General features: G+C 36.1%; 1 protein-coding gene across 2 annotated transcripts in view; it reads left to right on the top strand.

The window, feature by feature from the left end:
* LOC136041104 (phosphatidylinositol 3-kinase regulatory subunit alpha-like) overlaps positions 1-21,855 on the top strand; it is a 271,528-nt gene that overhangs the window by 157,260 nt on the left and 92,413 nt on the right. For both annotated transcript variants that reach the window (XM_065725659.1, XM_065725661.1), the window contains 2 exons: positions 3,424-3,646; positions 15,130-15,231. In XM_065725659.1, the coding sequence (XP_065581731.1) occupies positions 3,424-3,646; positions 15,130-15,231 (325 nt within the window). The remainder of the gene's footprint in view (positions 1-3,423; positions 3,647-15,129; positions 15,232-21,855) is intronic.

Genomic DNA, 21,855 nt, shown 5'->3' with positions numbered 1-21,855 from the left:
TTGCAGAAAAGAGTTACTTGTCCAGGTTGGAAGTTCCATTAAATACTTTGCAAATTTAAAGTAAAGGAGATGAACTTGCTTTCTTTTGCCACAATTAAGGAAAGACCAAACAAGAGCAAGGGCAAGTATGTGAGGGACCGTTAGGCTATTATATAAGTGAGAACGGTCAACTCTACTTTGATACGAAACGTTTGAAGCCAGGGAGGCATACGCAGCCTGGATCTTACTGGCATAACTTTTGATTGCCAGGCTTACAGTTTCTTTCAGGTTTGCTCCAATAGGCATGCCCCAGGTAAGTAATGCTGCTAGCAAAAGAAACCTCAGAGCCAGATAGACTTATTGAATTTCTATTCCCTTTATAGTTGAATGGTAGAACAACTGTTTTATCAATAATAAAGCTCAAACCAATGTGTTCGTACTCTTCTTGGAGAAACTCAAAGGTTGAAGAGCATCCTTGAAAAGTGCAGGAAAGGTTTAGTAGGTCATCTGTAAACGTAACTAATGAAAGATCAACTCCTTTGAAGATAAAAGTACAGTTCAGCTTATCCTGAGCACCGGTAAAACAATTGTTAAACAACACTGAAGAAGTGACAGAATCGGATATAGTTGACTACCATCTTTAATTCCAGCCTTCTGATTTCTACACATGTAACTTAAATAATCTTTGGTCCAAGATTTTTATTTTAAAAATTATTTCGACTATACACACATAAAAATGAAAAAGGAATACACACTGACATCTTTTCTAAAAAATCTTCAAACGAAAACTTCCAGGAGCGGGAACTGGTTGTTCAATACTTTTATCACATCCTTCGCCGGATAGCTAAGCACATCATCTTTTTCTGGCCACTTCCAAAGCCCCACCCCACACATTGCCTTAGACTTTATCATTACTGTACCTTCATGTCCTGGCAGATCAACAACAATTCCAGCAAACCTTTCCTCTTCGTATAAGAACAAGGGAAAAAAGGGAAGCGTCAGTCCCCGTTCACCTAATCCCCGCAGTACAAGTACCTGCGGGGAGACTGTCCCCGCAAGTAGTACAACGGAATGTATGTTGTTGTAAAAATGTTTTAATCCGTTGTAATTCGTAATGTACGTATGTTTCGACGTCGTATGTTGGGATTTGTTCTGATGCTTGTTGTCGTATGCTGGGATTCGTTCTGATGCTTGTTGTCGTATGTTGTTTGTTGGGATTCGTTCTGATGCTTGGTCTAACTGGTCGTATGTTGGGATTTGTTCTGATGCCTGTTGTCGTGTGTTGTCGTATGTAGGGATTCGTTCTGATGCCTGGTCGAATTGGTCGTATGTTGGGATTCTTTCTGATGCTTGTTGTCGTATGTTGAGGTTCGTTCTGATGCTTGTCGTATGTTGGGATTCGTTCTGAGGCTTGTTTTTGTATATTGGGCTTCGTTCTGATGCTTGTTGTCGCATGTTGGGATTCGTTCTTATGCTTGATGTCGTATGTTGGGATTCGTTCTGATGCTTGTTGTCGTATGAAAATTCTATTGAAAATTCTAGAAAAAAATCTATTGAAAATTCCACTCCTTTTTTCTGACATGTTCACTTTAACGATTTTGATAATCAAATGATACTGACGCATTTGCAGTTCTTGTTTTTATTAGCGGGATGACGTCATCAAATACTGATGTCATTATCATAGTTTTTACCTTTACCGTCATATATAGTTGTAAGCTCCGATTATGACGTCATTCTTCGTCTTGTATATGAAGATGGATGTTGTTTTTGTCAAGAAACAGGTTTGATGTCACAGATTGCACCACGAAACAGGAGATAGTAGAAAATAGTGGTAACAGGCTTTGGCAGTCTTCCGACAGGAAATGCTCCTGAATCAGAACTAGGTCATGGGACTGCAAGAACTGTGAAAGAATTGGGATTCGATCCGTAACTTTCCCATTAATATTCCACAACAAAATTCAGCATCTGAATCTCATTTTGAACTAGATTTACCTTTCAGCTAGATTCACCTGTGCAATAGGGCATTTGTAACTGTAACATGGGTGACTATCTGATTTGCAAAGAGCGCATTTTTTCGGTTTCTGGCTGGGGGCTGTGAATATAAAATATGTGTGTTTTTAATCTATAAAAACTGATAGACAATAATTTTATGGTTAAAAAGTGCTTTCTAAATAGACTTTCTTAAATGTTTTAAAGATAAGTGGCTGAGCTAGGTGAATAAAGGTTTTACAGATTATCAGAATTTGATATTTGATCCAATTCCAGCAGTTTCAGTTTACTAGGCTGACAACTGTCTTTGGACTTGAAAAAAATGTCTGGATAGCGATTTTTTACCTTATGAATCAATTGTTAGTACATAGGCTGTCTAGCACTAGATAATTTTAAAAGGCGAGCTTATTTGTTGCATTTGAAGTAACTCTTTTCTCCTCTTACCTCCTCTATTTCTCCATCTCTTTCACATCTCTTGAATTTGATTTTCTAAATTGTATGTAGTTATTGTTGTTAATATTTCACTAATTACGCATTACAGCTAATCCTTTATAATGTTAATCATATTATATAGATAGTGGCAATAATGTGTCGGGTAAGCAAAATGATTTTCTTGAATATCTTAAAGATGGGTTAGGCTGTTATAATTACATCAAGTTTGAGTATTGCTGCGTTTGAATTTTAATTTGTGTAAGATTTATTCATATGTTTCAATAGTTTAGTGGTAATCACGTCTCCTTTACTTACAGTACGTCTCCATCTTGTTCTAAGCAAAAACACTTCAGTTTATCCTGTCTTCTGTTATTGTAAATCGTGAATGTGTCTTAAAACTGAAAAATTAAATGACTAGAATCTTAAATATATTATAAAGTTTAAAACCTTAAATATACTTAATTAAAACCATCACAATCTACTTCACCCAATCCTCTCTCCAGTAGGCAGAGGGGGTGCTTGCCCTGGGTACAGATATTTAGGGGTGCAAAATTTCAAACAAATAATCTAACGGTTACAATCATTCTGTAATTTTTGAAAATTTATTAATAAAGTAGAGGGTGCAGTTAATAAAATAGAATTAATTTTTAATTAATTAGTAAAATACTATATTAACAAAATTCTTGTATCATTCAGAAAATTTCTGTTTATCTGTTTTCAGAGTTGTTTCCCCCCCCCCCCTGTCAACTACCCAGACTTTCTACATTTTAAAAGTATCCTTTTTCGTATTTTCACTGAAAAACTAGAAAAATCACCCTTCCTAGGTTTGGAAAAATAGCTTTTTTGGAATCTACATTAAGAAAAAAGAAACAGGAAAAAATCCTGTTGACATCCTGTTTTTGAATCGACTAGATTAATTTCAGTCTCTAATTTCTTAATTTCTAATTATTTTCTAATTAATCTAAGTCTCTAATTTCTAACTCTAATTTCAATCTCAGTCTTTAGTCACCTCTTTTATTCTAGGCTCTTGGAATTCGTGACGAATTTGTACAGCGTTCGATACTAGCTTGTGTAGATGAATTGTGTGATAGGGCGAAGAAAGAGAAGTCTGAAGAAGTACCTGATACCCTGCTGGTGCCCGCTTCGCAGCACCGTCTTCAGGAAACAACTTTTGATGAACTAACCCGGTGTGACAAATGTCACAAATTCCTTAGGGGATTACTACACCAGGGATTGATTTGTCAATGTAAGTTCTATATTTGTTCAAACATGCGCGAAGAAAGATAATCCAAGCTACTTGGGGTAAATCAATGGCCCAAACCACCCCCCTTCCCCACTGGACAGAAGTGGTTTTAGAGGAGGGACAGAGGGGACTTGCCCCGGCAGAGAATTTAATGGTGCAAAATTTCAAACAAATAATCTAACTGTTATAACCAATTTATAATTTTTGGAATTTCATTAATAAAGTAGATTTGCGCAGTTAATAAATTATATTAATTAATAAAAATAAATAAATAATAATCAACATAATTAAATTAGCCTTAAATGAAAAATTGAAATAATAAATTTAAAAATAAATTGTGAATTAGTTAACAAAATGTAAATAATTTTGTTAATAAATAAAAATTCTGTTAAAATTTGTCCTGAAAATGCCCTGGGCGCAAGAGGCCAGAACCGCCACTGCCAACGTATCTTAAGATTTTTACGAATCTCCATTATTTCCAAGAGTTTTGCTGCCTGTTTTTCCGAATTCTCCTTCCAAAAAAAGTTAATTTTATGTGCTTACTTAGCCTTTGAGGCAAACCTTGGTGCAAAGAATTGAAATCGCACGACGAGTACATTTAAAATGTACTTGTTTTGAAATATCAAACCTCTCTTCCGGAGGAAGTTTCCCGAGTCCCTATACTAAATTTTCATTCTCACTTTACTTAAAAATAATTTTTTCTTTATTTATTGTATTTATTGTAAACAGATCTTATTTTAGGAGATATTTCCTAATGGATTATATTACAAAATTATTTAAGCGGGTTTTCTCATTCCAAACAACATGCAAATGTAAAACCGGTTCTCGAAAAAGAATCAGTAGAAAAAAACCTGGTTAGTAACAGAGAATTCTTTGACTTTATTATGAGTTCCTTATTAACTTTTGATTCTCAATGTTGTCTTGTTTGACAAACTTGTTTTAGTGTTCTCTCCCTCATAGACTGTCGTCACTTTTAAATTTGCTATAATATTTAATACGTTGTTAATAAAAGTCGAGACCCTTAAAATAAAAACAGAACAGGAATATTGCAAGCAACACACTGCAGTGTCTGGTGACTGACACCAGCGTTGCCAATGCAGTACAATTGCACTATTTTTGGGACTGCTTAGAGGTCCGGTTGTAGTGTGGTACATTTGGCCGCTTTACGGCACAGTTCAGCATTTCTGATACATTTTTATTGCATTTGCCTTGTCATGGTTTATTTTTCAAAGTTCCTCCACCCACCTCTTAGGAACGTAAGCAAAAGAAAGACGATTTTCGTCCAATACTAATTGGGCACATAAAGGAATATTCGAGAATTCCTAGAATCTTTACGCGAGAAAAAGGCGCTCCAAATTAGTTTCTTAGAGAGATGAATATGTGAGCGAAAAAAACTACTTGCTTTAAAACGCTGACTTATACTGGTTTTTGTTACAAGTTTGTTTTTTCTGTATTTGGCTTTCATTGATTTGATTATATTGATTCAGCAGAGGGGTCATCCACTTTCCACCGCCCGGTGTACACCTGTGAGCGCCGCCGTACAGTTCAACCGCGGCGTAGTCCCCTCAATACTTTGCGCTGCCCCGTACCGTTTGCGACATTTCCACCATGCTTTTCATGCGCCACCTCGTGTACTTGATTTCTGAAATGTAGCGCTCCCTTGGGGCTTACTTCGTCTGCCTTTTTACAAATATGAAAAAAAGAAAATTATTCCGTTGTACATAATTCCCGTTTTGCTAACAAACCTTAAACACAATCTAAGCGTCTTTTACGCTTAACTCAGGAATATACACCGAGGGTAATATGTAAACATCTTAATAAAGAGAGGGGTAATAAATTCAAGGGATGGGTCTATACGTTCCCTTACATGGTATGGGTAACTGACAAGTCGAATCCTCTGCGAATTAACACGGGAAGATAAACTACTAGCGCCAAACCTAGTGTAGGGGCTGGCTAAAGCATTGAAAGTTTCTCTAAATAAGTGGAAAATTTCAAACAGAACTGGATAATTGATATGATAATGGTATAGACCTAGCATAATCTGTATATTTATACTATTTAAAAGCGAAGTATCTGTCTAAGTAGTAAATAACACCGTACTGGTTTTGTTTCAAGAACTAATTTAACTCAATTGACCTGTCCTGTCTGCAAAAAGCTGGTCTAGGTTTAAGTCCTGCTAGTTAAATAGTTTTGGGCTCTTTACCCTCACCTGGATTTCAGACTGCCTAAAAAGGCAAGTATTTGACTGTTGAGGGTAGGCTAATTTTCGTGTTTGAGCAGAACCCATACTCTTTGAGCTGAAATGAAGTTAGAAAATGCGTTGCGAGTTGGTCAAAAGTCGTTGAAAAAAGTCCCGAGTTATGTCATAGTTCTGCCTAGTGAATGGATAGATCGGAAACCAATGAATGGAAGGATTTAAGTTTCTTGTCCTTTTCATGCAAGTTACAGCTGCTTGTCTGAAAGGGTCGTTGTGAAGGTACTGAGAGTGTTAACTCCCTGATTTTTAGGTGGGTAGTTTTATGTCACTAGTAGTCACGGTCACACGTAGTTGCAGGCCCAGTTGTAAGTAGTCAATGGTATATTATTATATTTATGGGTCACTTAGGAACACATAGAAGAAGTGTACTGTGTACTATGGCCTGAAACGGTTTTAGATCAAAAGATAGTAAAAGGTGTTGTCCTGATTATTTTAAGAATGGTTGAAAGTACTGCCCAGACAGTAATTTGGACCTATTTTGGCTGCTGCACGCGCCCTTGGGTGCTATTTGTCAGTTTTTTCACCACAACATCTTGTCAAATTTGCAAGACTGTCCTGCTTGTCTGAGGAAGTGTTGTGAAGGTACTGCACCAGTGAGTGTTGACTCCCTTATTTTTATGTGGCTAGTGCTCTAAATAATATTTCCATCTTATCGTCGCGGTCAGTCTAAACGTTATACCTGACACTATCACCCTTCTAACTACCAAAACCCGTTAAACAGTTTTCGAAGGGAGAATTAGAGGACAATAGGAGGAGGACTAGGAAAGGGTTGTTAAACTGTTTTTGAAGGAAGGATTGCGGATTGCCCCGCTGATCCTTGTTTGACAACAGTAAATATAGTAAAATGAAATAGCCGGGAAAAACAAGGGTAATGTCAGTCAGGGGACAGAAAAGAAGCAATAATGACAAAAGGAGATATTTTGGCAAGGACCTCTGCCAAGCCGTCATCAGAGCTCAAAAAAGAAAAACTAACCTTTTGAAGCACTCAAGGTGACTTGGTAAAAAAAAAAGTAAAAAGTAAAGGATAAAAATAGCCGTTACTTAAAAAACTTTAAACTTTACTTAAAACTTAAAACTTACTTAAAACTTTACTTAAAAAAGTAAAGGATAAAATAGTCTCCTAAAAAGGAGACTTTTTAGTCCGTGCCGGTGGTGATGATCTCCGTTTCTTGGCCCTTCAGCCAGGAAGTGCAATGGAGGGTTGGGGGCCAGCCATTCTGTGCTTTCGCACGCCCTTCCTGTTTACCTTCCCCAGGTCCTTGTCGAAATATCTGCTTTTTTTTTCGCTTCTTTTCTGTCCACCGGCTGACATTACCTTCGTTTTCTCGGCTATTTAACTTCGTTATTATTTTGTTCTTTGTCATACGTTTTATAGAGCCATTGTGGTCTTAGGGTGTTTTTGCGTTTAAAAAAAAAAATTGTATCACAGTCCCCTGATTTATGGATACGCCATTGCGTTATTTGCTCTGTGTTTCACAGGAAAATTGTGCTTAAAAATCGACTCCGTCCACCTGGCACGTATGCAGTGGGGGCCTTTTGCCCCCCCCCACTGAAATTTTGTGAAATGTTTAATTTCCCCATTGTTTCTTGGGATTTCTGGCAAAAGTAGGACATTTATTAGGAATCTAGATGCATGTGTGAAGCCTTTTTTGGGGGAGATTTTACAGTATGCAATTATCCGGTCAAGTCACTGCCCAATTATTAACCCATTTTCTGTCTAACTTTTTACCCTCTTCGAAGTAATTAGAGATTGTACTGTTTTTTTTTCGTAAAGAGAGTTTGCTTTCCGCAACGAAATACAATTATCCTTGATATTAGGGCGTTTATTCCCCCTTTTCAGGATAAAGTACAGCTTTTAATGAATCAATTTTGGAAACGATCATTTTTCATTAAAATCGATGTTTTCGCAATAGAAGAACTACCCCCACAGCACCCATATTGCACTGTTAATCTTAAAATTTCCCTTTCAGTGGAATATAATAGATTAATCACTGGTTTTAAATCGCTATGAACATAACCTGAGCCTAAAACGTACCTTTGAGGCTTCAGTCTTCTTCCCCCCCCCCCCATTCGCTACAATACTACAGATTGAAGTTAATATGTATTTTCCGATATACGCGCTTTTTGCATTTATTTAGTTACTAAATAAAAAAGTGCTACTTTATATCTGCTGTTTCGAAGGTTTTGGGCCCCCTCCTGAAAAAAGTTCCTGCGTACGTGCCTGCCTTCCACGCTTTTTCATGAAAATTTATTTGGCTTGTTTCATTTTTTAAATTTCCCAAATTAGTGTTGCGTAGTTTCTGTTTGTTGCCGTCTGGATTGGGGTCACTGAATTCATCTTGGATACTGCGGAAACATTTAGGTTTCTGTTTTTGCTTCTTTTCCATATAATTTTCTCCCTTGGCCACCTGCATGTTAATCAATGAAGGGTTTGAACATTGTTTTTTAATCATATCTACATTTAGAGGATGTATGGGAAATTCACCCCTTAAAGGACCCCTTTAAGTAGTTGGGAAACCGGGACTTTTCAGTGGGATATTTTAGATGTACATATGGACGTACGTGGGGAGGGGCCTTGGGGCCAGACTTCCGAAAATTCTAATATATCTTGAATTTCTGGGTACTTCTTATTCAAATTATCAAGTAAAATTCATTTTTTGTTGTTCCCCACCCCTCCCTCCAAAAAATAATGACTACGTGCCTGGATGCACGCGCTGCAAGCTATATTAAGGGGGTGCTTTTCAAAGTGTTTTCTAGTAAATGGACACAAATAAGTTTAATGTTAGAAGACATTTTTTTCTAAGGGTCGGTTTGAGTATTTTGGACCAATCTCAGCAGATCGTGATGTTTTCCCCGCCCCCATGTTTTCTGCCCTTTTTTTACTTTGGCTATTCTCCAACTGTGCCAGGATTTGAATGGGCTTTTCAAAAATGACCAGGCTGTTTACAAAAAACGCAGAGAAAGAAACTACTTGTATGCAAGATCCCTGAAGCTCGATTTTAACTGGACCTTTTAAGGAAAAAGCAGAAAACAAATCTACCAATTAGCACAAAAAAGCTGGTTTCCCATTGGATAAACCAGGCATAAATATTGATGGTATCCCTTCGCATGTGTTCTTATTGTACCCCTGACTAGTCTAAAAATCCCCGGTCTTCTTATCGTTTTTTGGTCGAAATTATTGTTTACCTAATCATTATCACGTCTTAAAAGCTAGAAAGAAATGATTCGTGATTGAGCACGACCGAGAAAAAATCGATGCCAGATTAAACTAACAATAAAAAATGTTTGCGTCATTTCCCGAAGAAGCAGAATAACAAGAGATTTGACCGGAATTGAATGTGCTGGTAATTTGCATCATTTTTGGCGAGGTAACCGCAACCGCAGAGCTGTTGCTAAGTCAAATTTCCGCAAAATGATGTTGTCACGTGATGTGTTTCATACTTTCGGCAAATAATACTTCCAGTTTTAGTGATCATGTCATTAAAAAAAAGACAGTTTGGCAAATGTGACAGTTTTGCAAACTCCTAGTTAGCCAAATTCTCCCCAATGAATCCACTATCTACTTTCACTGAAATCTTGGCACCCTTTCAGCCTTTACTAGCTGATATTTTGCAAAGGGCTACATATTCTTTTCCCTTGGTGTATGCGAGGAGCAGTTTCAGGAGTCTGGTGTACATCTTGGAGTGCCACTTGTGCTTCACATTTCCGCCACGCGTGGCAGAGTTTTTGCTCCGCTTGGCACGCTCCGCATGATGCCCGTGGTCTCTGAAAATTGTTGACTCCCGGGGTATACGGCCTCTATCCTTTCTACACTAATATACAAAATGAAAGTAACTTAATTACACAAAAACAAGAATTTAGTCAGGCGCGTACGAAGTTTTTTTTGGTGAGGGTGTTTGAGAAAAAGTAAAAAATACGGGAATTGTACGGAAAATGCATGATATTCTTAGGAATCTTGAGGTTTTTGACGGGCCTAAAACCTAAAGCCCCCCCCCCCCAGGAAACGTTAGAATTTGGACTTTCAGATTGGCTCATTTATGCACTCCTGAAAGTTTGTGAGTACCCTTATAAAGTACTCAATATTGGACCATTTTTTTTGCTCCAAGACCTTAGTTCTCTGAACTTTCATTCTTCTGCCAAGATATTTGTTTGTTGCCTGAATCAAAGTGTTAAGACCATAAGGCTCACACAAAACGCCCTATGAACTAAGACCCCAGTACTATTATTTTCGTGAAAATCTTTTCTGTAAATAGAAATAAGTTCTTAGCAGATTGAATAGCTAAAATACGACCCTACTGTTTTATGAATTATCTTCCGTTAGTCAGAAATGAAGTGACGTAATTTACTATGGAACAGGGGAGACTGCACCTCAATACCTCAGTTACCCCCCCAGCTGAAATTTATTTTTTGCAAAAAAAATTCCCAGAACTAAAATAATCCTAGATAATTCAAGCATCTTGAGAAACAGGTCAGTTTTCTTTAGTATATATTTGCCCTTATGGTACTATATGGCTCATATTTCCTTTTTCACTGTTATTTTCATTTGATTTGGGGAAACTGTCTCCAACTTAGCCCCCCCTCACCCCAGGATTTTGATGAAAATCCCCCTTCGCAGAAATGCTTTCTGTTTCACGGTTTTCGCGGTCGTTAAAATTGTACAACGCCCAAAAGGAAACCTGCATTAGACCGTGTTGTTGTCTTTCTTAGACCGTGGAAGGTGCCTATTATTTTAATCTTTTGAACGAGGTAAAAAGGGCTGTGTCAAGAGTAGCACAACACTCGCCTAAAGAGTGTTTGTGATCTACGATGTGATCTATCTAACTGCTTTGGAAACCTTAAAGAGGAGTTTACTCAAATTTGACTAACAGAGTTAACTACAGTATACAATGGATTTAATTCTAATCTATATATGTGAATAACATTGTCGCCACAATGACATTATTCTCTGGTATTACAAGAGGTTACCTAGTGAGCAGCTCCTGTAAGATTTTATTTATAATCCGGTTTCTTATCTCCTTCTGTCCCGAATATCCAAGTTTTTATTGGTTTTATTGCAACCTGTGGGTGGTTTTTTGCTGTTAACCCTTAGCCAAGTTTCGATTTTGTAAATATAATCTCAGTATTTGAAAACTTTCAGTTTTTAATTGTGCCATATCTTTATTATTATTATTATGTACTCTAGTAATCTGTGAACATGATCTGGTATATTTAATCAGGGAGGGGACGTATTTCTAAACTGACACTTTTCGGGTATTTTCGTTTTCTTCTGTTCATGATTGGAGGAAATTATTTTCACTCCTCAAGAACTTGATACATCTCTATAAAAAAAAACAACATGATTTTTCACCCTTCACAACTTTCACAGTATTTTCGTGCATGTTGAAAAGAGCTTATTTATAATGTTTTGTTCCGTACTGATATCCATAACAATTTGGGAATTGTGGTATAGAAAGTGTTAGTTTACCATTATTACAGTCAAGTTTTGACTGTAGCACCGATAATCCCTGTGTAGCCCGCAAATTTGGGCAATTGTAGCACTTCAGGAACTGACTGCTATGGGAACCCTGATAGACAGGATATATCGAAGGCCCACATCCCCCTTAAAGAACTCCAGAAATAGCTAAGGCATGCACATGTGAGGGGGGGGGGTAAAGCAATGTCTCCCCAGACGACATCTACAAAAGAGTTATATAATCAAGGAAAAGTCACAACTTGCTGATCTGATTGTAATAGCTTATTTTATTCTATTATGCATGGGTCTTTGTGTAGATGTGAGTAAGAATTATTCATAAGTAAGCAAGCCGTTGTCCCAAGAACAGTGCTGGGTCTTATCCCCCGTACAATGACTAGGTTTTTGTATATGCCCCTGAACCTATGCCTATGATTTCTTTTATTCTAAATGATTTTGAGTTAGCTCCTAGGACATTCCCTGGACTACACAGATAATTTTAGCCAAGGGTGGATGGAACACCTCCGAAAAGGGGGAAGGATATTTCGATGAAGGGGCAAAATTTAAATAAATGCCCCAGACTAGGTGATAAAAAAAAGATTTCTCTAGAGATGGGCGGTGCAGTATCAGCCCATCTAGATTTTTTTTTTTTTTTAAAGGTGAAAGCTATCAAAAATGTTTTTAGGGGGAGTGGAAAGGTTTTTAAAAATATTGAGCTTCAAGAAAACGGTTGTACTTTCAAAAAAATTCGTTCCTTATTTATTTTTGGTCTTCTAAGGGGGGGGGGGGGGCTAATTCTCGGTTAACCTGCTACTTCTTTGTGGTTGCCTTAAAGAAGCATATGTTTTTCGCAGGCAGGGGCTCTGGAAGAGCGTTCGCTATTCTGTTAGCCTAAGGCGGTTTAATGCTGCTACCAATTTATAATGGTATTTCGCATTAGTAGTAAGAGTAAAAGTAAGTAGGAGTCAAAATTTCGTCCCAATAATTTGAATGAAAGAAATAGTATAAATTCAAAGATGCCAGCAAAAGACAAATATTGTATAAAAAATACTATGATTTTCCATTATTATTAAAATTGAATTTATAAATTTTATTCAAATTTTCCAATTAAAGTCATTTAATGAAAATGCTTCATTTTTAACTTCGATGTCCTTCGCACCGTAAAGGAAGAGAGAAGTGAAAATAAAATACGATGAAAAATAATATAGGCTGCTGACAGTTTTGTGGTTTTTTTGCAAATTGAACGAATTATTCCGTGAGTTTGAACTTTTGAAAATTACCTGTTATATAGACTAGTACCTCTCAAGCATAAATTCACTCATAGAGTTTAATAATATATTTGCAAGTCGTAAATTTGTTATATAACTACTTTTTTATGGTTAGCTTGAAGAATATGTTGGGAAACGGAATCAGTAATAACTAGTAACTGACTAAGTAAATTGTGTTATTATTTTTTTATGTATTACTATAATTTTAGTTTTTAAGTTGGAAAATGCGACTTTTTCGTTGTTTGATTTGTAATGATTATAGCCATATTTGTAATTAAACGAATTCGTTGCAGGTTCTTGTGGATTTTGTTTTAGGGAAAAGGAAGTTTTTTTTCTAATTTGTTCAACAAATAGCCTGATCTGTCGTAATCCGCATTTGAAAGAACAGCTTTAATACTTGTACAGTATAAGTCTTCCAATTTGTTCTGTGCCTTAAAAGCGCCGTTCGTATTTGTATCATTGCTTACTTTAGAATTATTAATTACTTTATATAATGGGTAAGTGTATGTAACACCCAGCCAGTCATATCCACGTAGGAATTGCGTACAATCTGTAGGTCTCATTTAAAGGTAACAGATATTATACATAGTTTGGTAAGTATACATTGTTTTGTTGAAAAAAAATAATAACAATAAATATAAAATATATATATATAACCAGACTATGAACAAATAATAAGAACGTTGTCCAAATTGTGCCTTTACCAGGTAATCTGTACAAATGGTAGGAAAATCTTTGGGAAACAAGGTGTGAGCCCCTTAAGGCAGTTTTTTAACCTCGTGCAGTACATACAGTTATTGTATTATAATTTCCTTATGTTATTGGCACCTTCAATAACTAGACACTTTTTCTGCCTTTCTCTACAAAACAGCAACAACAGTTGGAAATGTTGTTTCCTGTGAACTCACGATGATGTTTTACAAATATCGAGATAAAACTAACGTTAATTTAAGCCAATTATCTTTTTCATAATCTTATGATTGGTTGAAATATTCTGTGGAATTTCTGATTGGATCAGATAAGCGGTGACTAAATATTGGTATTAGTAAACTATTATTGTCAATTAACCCTAACAGTAACCCTAACAGTAATCAAAATAGCTAGTCGATACAATCCACAAATATTACCTATCGGAGCAATTTTTCTTTGTAAACTCTGTGAGAGTAACGATTGAAGACCCAAATGTGGGATTTCATTTCTAAGGCTGCAACAAAAATGTAGACATTTAAACCTTCAGGATAATGTTTAATTCTTTTTAAGATATGAAATCATATTTTATTAGTTTTTAAGCATTCTTCCCTGTCATTTATGGTTCCCTCTGACTCATATTGCTAGGGTAAGCTACCCCCGCGACTCTTAAGTTGCTGCAGAGAAAAGGGGATTGGGTTTTTACTTCTTTTTGTCTACAAGCATGTTCTTGAATAGATGGCCCGCATAGCTGCTCCGATTCTCAAAGTCCGCTGACCAAATTTGACTAAATGACCAAATTTGGTCAAATTTGACTGACAAAACTTTCAATCTTTATTTTTAGTCAACCTTTTTATATGCTTCAAATGTCTTGTGTTTGCATTTAAAGGCCTTATGTTACGGATTTATTATTTTAAAGTGCGTTCATATGGTATTGAGATTTATTGTTCGAAGTATTCACAATTTTATATTAATCTTCCAACGTTCTATCTTTTGTTTTCTTTTCTTTTTATATCAGGGATTCGAACATTTACGTTTCAGATTTCAGTATTGCAATCTTAGCCTCAAACCGTTTTTTGACATAGAATAGACCTTCAACACTTTACCAAAAATCCTCATTTCTCACTATTTGCAAATAACTGTCCAAATGATATAACTGCCCAAATTAAAACATATAGAGCTCCCACGCATATATAGGTGTAGTTTGGGGGTTTACGATCCCCAATGAAAAAGATTGGCCTGTAATATATTGTTTTGTATTTTATATTTTCTTCCCCCAAAAAACAGACCTATGTACAATTCTGAACACATATTCATACTTGTTTGAAAATGGGGTATAGGACCCCTCCCCCTAGATTAGTCGAAGAGATCAATCCCAAGAAGATTTGAAAAGGCTATTTCTGAAGCTCTTTTCCCATTTATGTGTCTGATGTAGTGCGTTTTGTTTGGAACAGTGATGTCAATCATTGAAAATGTGGAGGAGGATAAATTAATTTTTCGAAGTACAAGGGGCGCAAAATTGTATTGTTTCTGCAATTTTGAGAACGAAAATCCCCCAAAAAAGGATTTTGTAATACAAATGCTATAAAAGGGTATTCCTCAAAATCTAGGGGAAGGGGCAGAAAAACTAGCGGGCAAATATCCCCTTCCCCCAATCTTTGGCATCATAGTCGAAACCCCCCCCCAGCTTTGGAGAACAATTCGTGACAGCAACAACATTAGCAACCCCTTAATTAGCATTTGGCAATAATGTTGCATAACCCCTGTTGAATTACAGCATCAGTATTTTGTATAATTATTTTTCATTATTTTTTATCATTTTTAGCTTGTGGCTTAATATCCCACCGAACATGTTCGGCCACTGGTTTACCCGCTTGTCTCCAAGTCACATCTGAGAAGAATAATCGATATCCAATCGACGAATCAGGTAAGAGATTCAGGGAACAGAGGAAAAAGGGAAGAGCCCTCCCCTGTTGCTAACTCCACTTTCGCCCGGAAATAAAACATTAATTATGAAAAAAGATTGTTTCGCAACTTGAGGGGAAATGGCGAAGGTTTCGCGAAGAATGTTACCCGTATTTAATGACCCATTGTAACTGCTGTGCTGGATGTGGAGGAATTCATTTATTTTAAATTAGGTTTTAAGCTGTGATAAGATTGCGTAAAATTCCAGTTACTAAGGCAAATCATGAAAATCAATTTTTACTTATATTTGTTTTTACCAGTTTCTTTTGATAGCTAATATTTATATACTTTCTAATTTTTAATTGTGTAAGCGATAAAGGGCTAGTTTTTCATTCAATAGAACCAACAGTTTTTGGACATTAAATTGTGAGAATGTCACCTAGTAAAAAAAAAAAGAAGAAATCATCTAAAGTATGGCTGGAACTAAAATTAGAAGCTTAAGGTTTTGGATTCAAAACAGTAGGGTTGAATCTTAAAATGTAGGGCAGGGTAAAATGTATTTTTCCAAACCTGGGGTGATTTTGTTGCGTTTTTTATTTTTTAATGAAAATACCAAAAAAGGGCATTTTCACTGAAATTACCCAAAAGTGTATTTTTTTAAATATGGAGGGTAGAAATCTGAGGGGAAACAAATTTCCCACTACCTTAGTTTGTTATTCAACAGGTTTTAATAAAAAATATAGCCAAATAGCTGGTTATGTCATATTACTGTGAAAATCACAAAAGCAAATCAAGATAAAAACACTTTTACCCCATTATTAAGAAAATTAGTCGCCTACGTAAGAATTTTGAGGGGTAAAAATATGAAAAAAAAAGTTTTTTGATAATTTGAATAGAATTTGCCCAGAAATCGGAGAAAAATTTTTGATTTTTTTGGGGAGCCTCTCCGTCTGCGTTTGTTCGTGGAGTAAGTGCTTTGTTAAGATTTTGTGAAATGGCAGTTGCTAATGCAAAATGGTTTTGGAGGAGTTCCCTCGGCTTGTTTATCTCTAATTTGACAATGTTGGCTAAACTTTACTATAGACTCATCGTCAATCAAATAAGTAGTGGAGAGGGGGGGGTTCTTTAGGCCCATTTCTTTTCGTAAATTTTGATTTTTGAAAGGTTTATTATTATTTTTATGGGTTGGTGCGCTGGATTCGGGATCCTTTATCTGAGAGGACGCGGGTTCGAATCCCAGTGTACCCAATTCTTCAGTTTGGGACGGGGGTCAGTGGCATGACTCTGTAAGCTTAGCCAGAGTCGACGCAGCTCTAAATGGGTACCTGGAGAAATCTGGGGAAGGTAAACAGGAAGGGTGTGCGAAAGCACAGGAGAGCTGGCCCCCATTGCACTTCCTGGCTGAAGGGCCAAGAAACGGAGATCAGCACCGCCGGTAGGGACTGTAAAGTCTAATGCCGTATCCTTTTTTTATTATTTTTTCCGTATTGTTTAGCCTACCTCTTTTTTGAATTTGTGCCCCCTTTGCCTCTGATAAACTTTTATACTTATCCGAAAATCAGTCATTTATTAAATCAATCAATCAATACAAATATTTTGAACCCTCTGAAATAAATCAGTAAATCAATCAATTTATTTAAAAGAAACAGAGAAAAAATTACAAAACTTTGCGTAAAAGGTATAGTTTATTGAAGAAGTAAGGTAAATCAATAGTATTTAAAGATAAAATGCCACATGTAGACACTACCACCCAAAACTTGTCAAAACTTTTTGTTCCTCGTTTAATTGTATGGATTTATGTTTTGTATTTTCTCTTGTTTTTTCGCTTATTTGTGGGGGGAAATCTCGAAATTGGTTTCCGTACAGTTTTTGGAAGGTCAAAACTGTCATTTCGTAGTAGAGTGACACAGTCCCTAAGATCCTTCTACCATGTACTATAAACCATCGGAATAAATTGTTCTTGATAATTATTGAAAATAATTATGAATCTCTTCCAATGTTTGAACAGAAAACATTATATTGTATATATAATAAATTTATAGTCGTATTCTTTTAAATTATTATTATTTATAGTCGTCTTCTTTAAATTACTTCATCGCTAAAAAGTTCAGCACATACATATGTATGTATGGCAAACATCTTGTCGAGGGGGTGCTGGCTTCTCACCACCTGGTGTACATCTCAGAGTGCCATGCATGCTGTCATTGGGGGTTCTGGCCTCTCTTGCGCCCGGGACAAAACATAGATTAGCGCCCCTCTTTCCTTGTCTCCCGAAATTTCCTGGCCGAATTTTGACAAAATTTTCGCTTATTAACAAGTTTTTCGTTTATTAACAAAATCTTGCATTTATTTTTGTCTGATTTCTTACTTTGTACGGGAAAAATCATTGGAAAAGTGAAAATGTTAGATTATTTGAAATTTTACGCCCCTAATATTTCTGAGACCGTGGTAAGGGCTCCCTCTGTCCCCCTAAAACTGCCTCTGTGTGCTGCACAGTTCTGCCACGCGTGGCCTAATCCCAAAAACGATTGACATAGTTCCGCCACGCATGGCACAGGCCTCCTGGTTTACACGATTTCTGAGAGAGAGTGACCTCCGCGTCTTGTTCTTCACCACGATCACCCTTTTGTGATTTCATCTCTTTTTTTTTCCAAATCGCTACAAATGAACCCGGAGACGAAAGAAACTTCTGTTTGAAATATTGACTACAATTTTCTTATTTTTGATTTTTAATTTCTCCTCAAATTTTTTTTTCTGACGTAAAGCCTGTCAGTGCATTCTTGAAATCGCTATCACAGGATTTTAATAAAGCAATACCTTCGTAATTCATTTAATCGCTTATTATATATATATATATATATATATATATATATATATATATATATATATATATATATATATATATATATATATATATATATATATATATAGGGATAACGTGAACATTAACGAATCAAATACTTTTCTTGTACCTATTAAATAAAAAAAAAACAAGTTTTTTTTAACTGAAAGTAAGGAGCGACATTAAAACTTGAAACGAACAGAAATTGCTCCGTGTATGAAAGGGGCTGTTCCTCCCTCAACGTCCCGCTCTTTACGCTAAAGTTTTACTCCTCTCAATTCTACTTTATTAAATAGTTAATAACTTTAGTGTAAAGAGCGGGACGTTGAGGGAGGAACAATGAGCGTGGGAGGGGGCCTAGGTGCCCTCCAATTTTTTGGTCACTTGAGCCCTCTCGCAGAATGAGCCCTCTCGCAACACTCTAAGACCATTCGGTCGATACGATCACCCCTGGGAAAAAACAAATAAACACGCACCCGTGATCGGTCTTCTGGCAAAAAATACTTAAGTTCCACATTTTTGTAGATAAGAGCTTGAAACTTCTACCATAAGGTTCTCTGATACGCTGAATGCGATGGTGTGATTTTCGTTAAGATCGTATGACTTTTAGGGGGTGTTTTCCCCTATTTTCCAAAACAAGGCAAATTTTCTCAGGCTCGTAACTTTTGATAAGTAAGACTAAATTTGGTGAAACTTATATATTTAAAATCAGCATAAAAATCCGTTTTTTTTATATATCTATTGGTATCAAAATTCCGTTTTTTAGAGTTTCGTTTACTATTGAGCGGGTCGCTCCTTACTACAGTTCGTTTCCACGAACTGTTTGATTATTACGAGAACGGCTGGCCCTTTGCAAATATTTGCCATATATAATAGTAAATATGGGGTGCGATTGTATATTGCACTGACAGTTAACGCGGAGAAATGTTTTATTGTGACGTCGTGTGTCTTTCACTAACTGAAATTATGGGGCCAGAATGAGAAAGGAATTTGCAAATTGCTGAGGGGTGAGGTCACGAATGCAATTCATGATTTTGTGTTTTTCATTGAAAAAAAGTATGAGAAATGGCACGTAAAATAGTTTCACAATAATTATTGGTAGATTGCCCTTTTTCGTAATGTAGCCTGTGTGAAAAAACTTTTGTAATTTTTAAATTATTCTGGAAATGATTTCATTTAAGACAACTTTATCGGGGATTGCTTGATTTAGTGTTTGTATTTGAATGTTTATTCCTCACCCTTACGTTTAGCTAACTGTCTTTTGTAGGATGTAATTTTAAGGCTTTATTGTTGTTTGCATGTATGAATAGTGATTCTACATACAATAAAATTACTTACTTTAAAGGATAACGAATATTTTTATACATATCGTGAAAGAAAGGGCAAATTGCCAATATTCTATAAATTTGTTATTTGCCCAGTAAAAACTTTTGTTGGTGGATAAATAGTAACTCAAAACTGAAAACCCAAAAAAGTGGCGTAAGAAAATTTTCCGCAAAAAAGAAATAAAAAATTGGCATCTGGCCTAGAATAAAAACCACCGATTAGGCATCGATGTGAAAAAATAGCAAATTCTCAAACCAAAAACCAGCATAAAAGAAAAACACAAACAAATTGTTAATATTTAGATTGTTTTAAAAATTATTTTACTTTTACTGTAAAAAGTATAGGTGGTGGATAAGCATTCAAACAAGGCTCAAAAATTACTGAAAATTGGAAAAGAGGGATAAGGGAACTGACTGAAAAAAACGGATGGCATTTGGCCAATGATAAAAAAACTGACCCAACACCAAACATGCTCCAGCCTATTTTGGAGATATCCTCTCCAAGGGAAAAAAAATGACATAAAAAAATTTCTTATGTGTTTTTTTAAAGAGAAGTGTTATGTCATAAATGCAAGAAAAGAGGCTTTTATGACTAAGTACTTAAAAAAGAGAGTTGTCGTACTCGAAAGGACAGGTTGTAGGTCGAAGAATTGCATCTCGGATTTGTTGTATTCCGCAAACCAGAGCAATTTCTTCGGAGCGGCTGAAATTGTTTTTAGGGTAGTATTGGTCAAGGCCCATTCACAATGAGATTTTCCATCACCAATATAGATAGTGCTAGTTTGAGCTAATTTGCTCATCCCCCCATTGCACCTCCTGGCTGAAGGGCCTTGAGACGCAGATTAGCACTGCCGTTTAGGACCTTAAGGGTCTAGTGCCGCATCCTTTATCCTTTTTTTTAGTGTTCATTTGAGCCAATCAGAATTTTGTGCAAAATTTGTTGGCCAGTTAGAAAATTCCGTGGAAAATCGGATTGTCTCGAATTAGCACTAGCTAAATCTCTATGTAAATAAAATCTCATTGTGAATGGGTCTTAAAAGTAACTTGAACACTTCTGAACTATGGCACCATTTTCTCCGAAGTAGGCGGTAAATTATGGATAAAATACTATTAAATTAAATGATGTCTTAATTGCCTAAAAACGCTTGAAACCAAGCTTAATGGATATTAAAGGCTTTATTATTGAGGGACATGTAAATTGTTTTCTTATTTCTTTTTCTAGGATTGCAAATTGGGTTTGATTTTATAATTAAAGAAAGTTGCGTTAAAATCCTATATCAAGGGTTTTCATTGATCTTGGAAGGTAGTTTGGTTGAGTGAACGAAACTTTCAGGAGTGAATCCAGAGTATAAAATATACCCTAGGAAGGTATTACCAAGCTACTATTTCTGCCCTTTTCTTATTTTTAGAGCTTAGATTACAAACATAACTGTTGACTGTCAAACTTTTGACAAAAAAAAATGTTTACTTTGATTTTGGGTTTTAAATCTCTTATTATTTGACTCTAGTCTTATTCAGGCAATTCCCGTTGTTTCAGTAGAATTTTAAGCCACACCAAGAGCTCTTTTCCAAAAAATTTACGAAATAGATTTACAAATTTTAAAAACTTCATATGTCGGGATTGGGCAAAGATAAGAGGCTCAAACACTTTTCTTGTGCCTGATTTGAGCAGTATATCTGTTTTTCAATGTTTCACTTTACGAATCAAAGATTGTAAAAGGTCGTCAAAGGTCGGTGTCTTTTGGAGGGGGAAGAAGTGAATTCCTGTGTTTCAAGATATCTTCCCAGAGAATAATTAAGGCTCTTGTATCATTCGTGGCAGTTCCATTCACTTGTTGTAGAATTTATAAAAGTTGTATCTGAAAAACGATTATATATTCAGGCTTGCATACATTTTTTTTTCTAAAGTTAGTGTGAATCATAAGATGTCCAAAGACCTTGTCGGTCTTGATCCACTTATTGCACCTACGAAAGGCCTACGAGAGGTAGAGCCTATCGTGGACTAATTCCCCTGATTAGTACAGAAAAAGGCTCATTCTTGTAGGTCAAACACTGCGTAACATAATTTGATGTACAGCACATACCCAAATGGATTCACATTATTCAGCTGTGCGCTCATTTTTACAGATTTGATCTAATTGAACTTTCAAATAAACATCTGTCCCCGCGGAAAGTTTTAAATCTAATTTTTGCATGTGGCTAAATCTTTTGGCGAAATGTAGCTTTACATGGCAACTGTGTCAGGTGGTCAATGCTTAGGACATGGTTTCAGTTTTATTGAGAGGAGGAAGAGGATAGGATCCGAATAAGAGCTCGTTTATCTTATTCTCCTGAAGTTATTTCCTTTTTCTACGTATATTTTATTAACCTTGAACCTTGTGGAGGGGTCATGACCTTCGGACTTTTTGCCAGTGTTGTCAAATGTTGTCTAGATGACGGGCCGCTCTTGTGGTGCCCGTGATTTTAAATCCCTTTTATT

This window comes from Artemia franciscana, chromosome 21 (genome assembly GCF_032884065.1).
Source record: "Artemia franciscana chromosome 21, ASM3288406v1, whole genome shotgun sequence".
Classification (NCBI taxonomy): domain Eukaryota; kingdom Metazoa; phylum Arthropoda; class Branchiopoda; order Anostraca; family Artemiidae; genus Artemia; species Artemia franciscana.
Note: the sequence above shows the minus strand (reverse complement) of the source record. Positions and strands in the feature narration are given on the sequence as shown.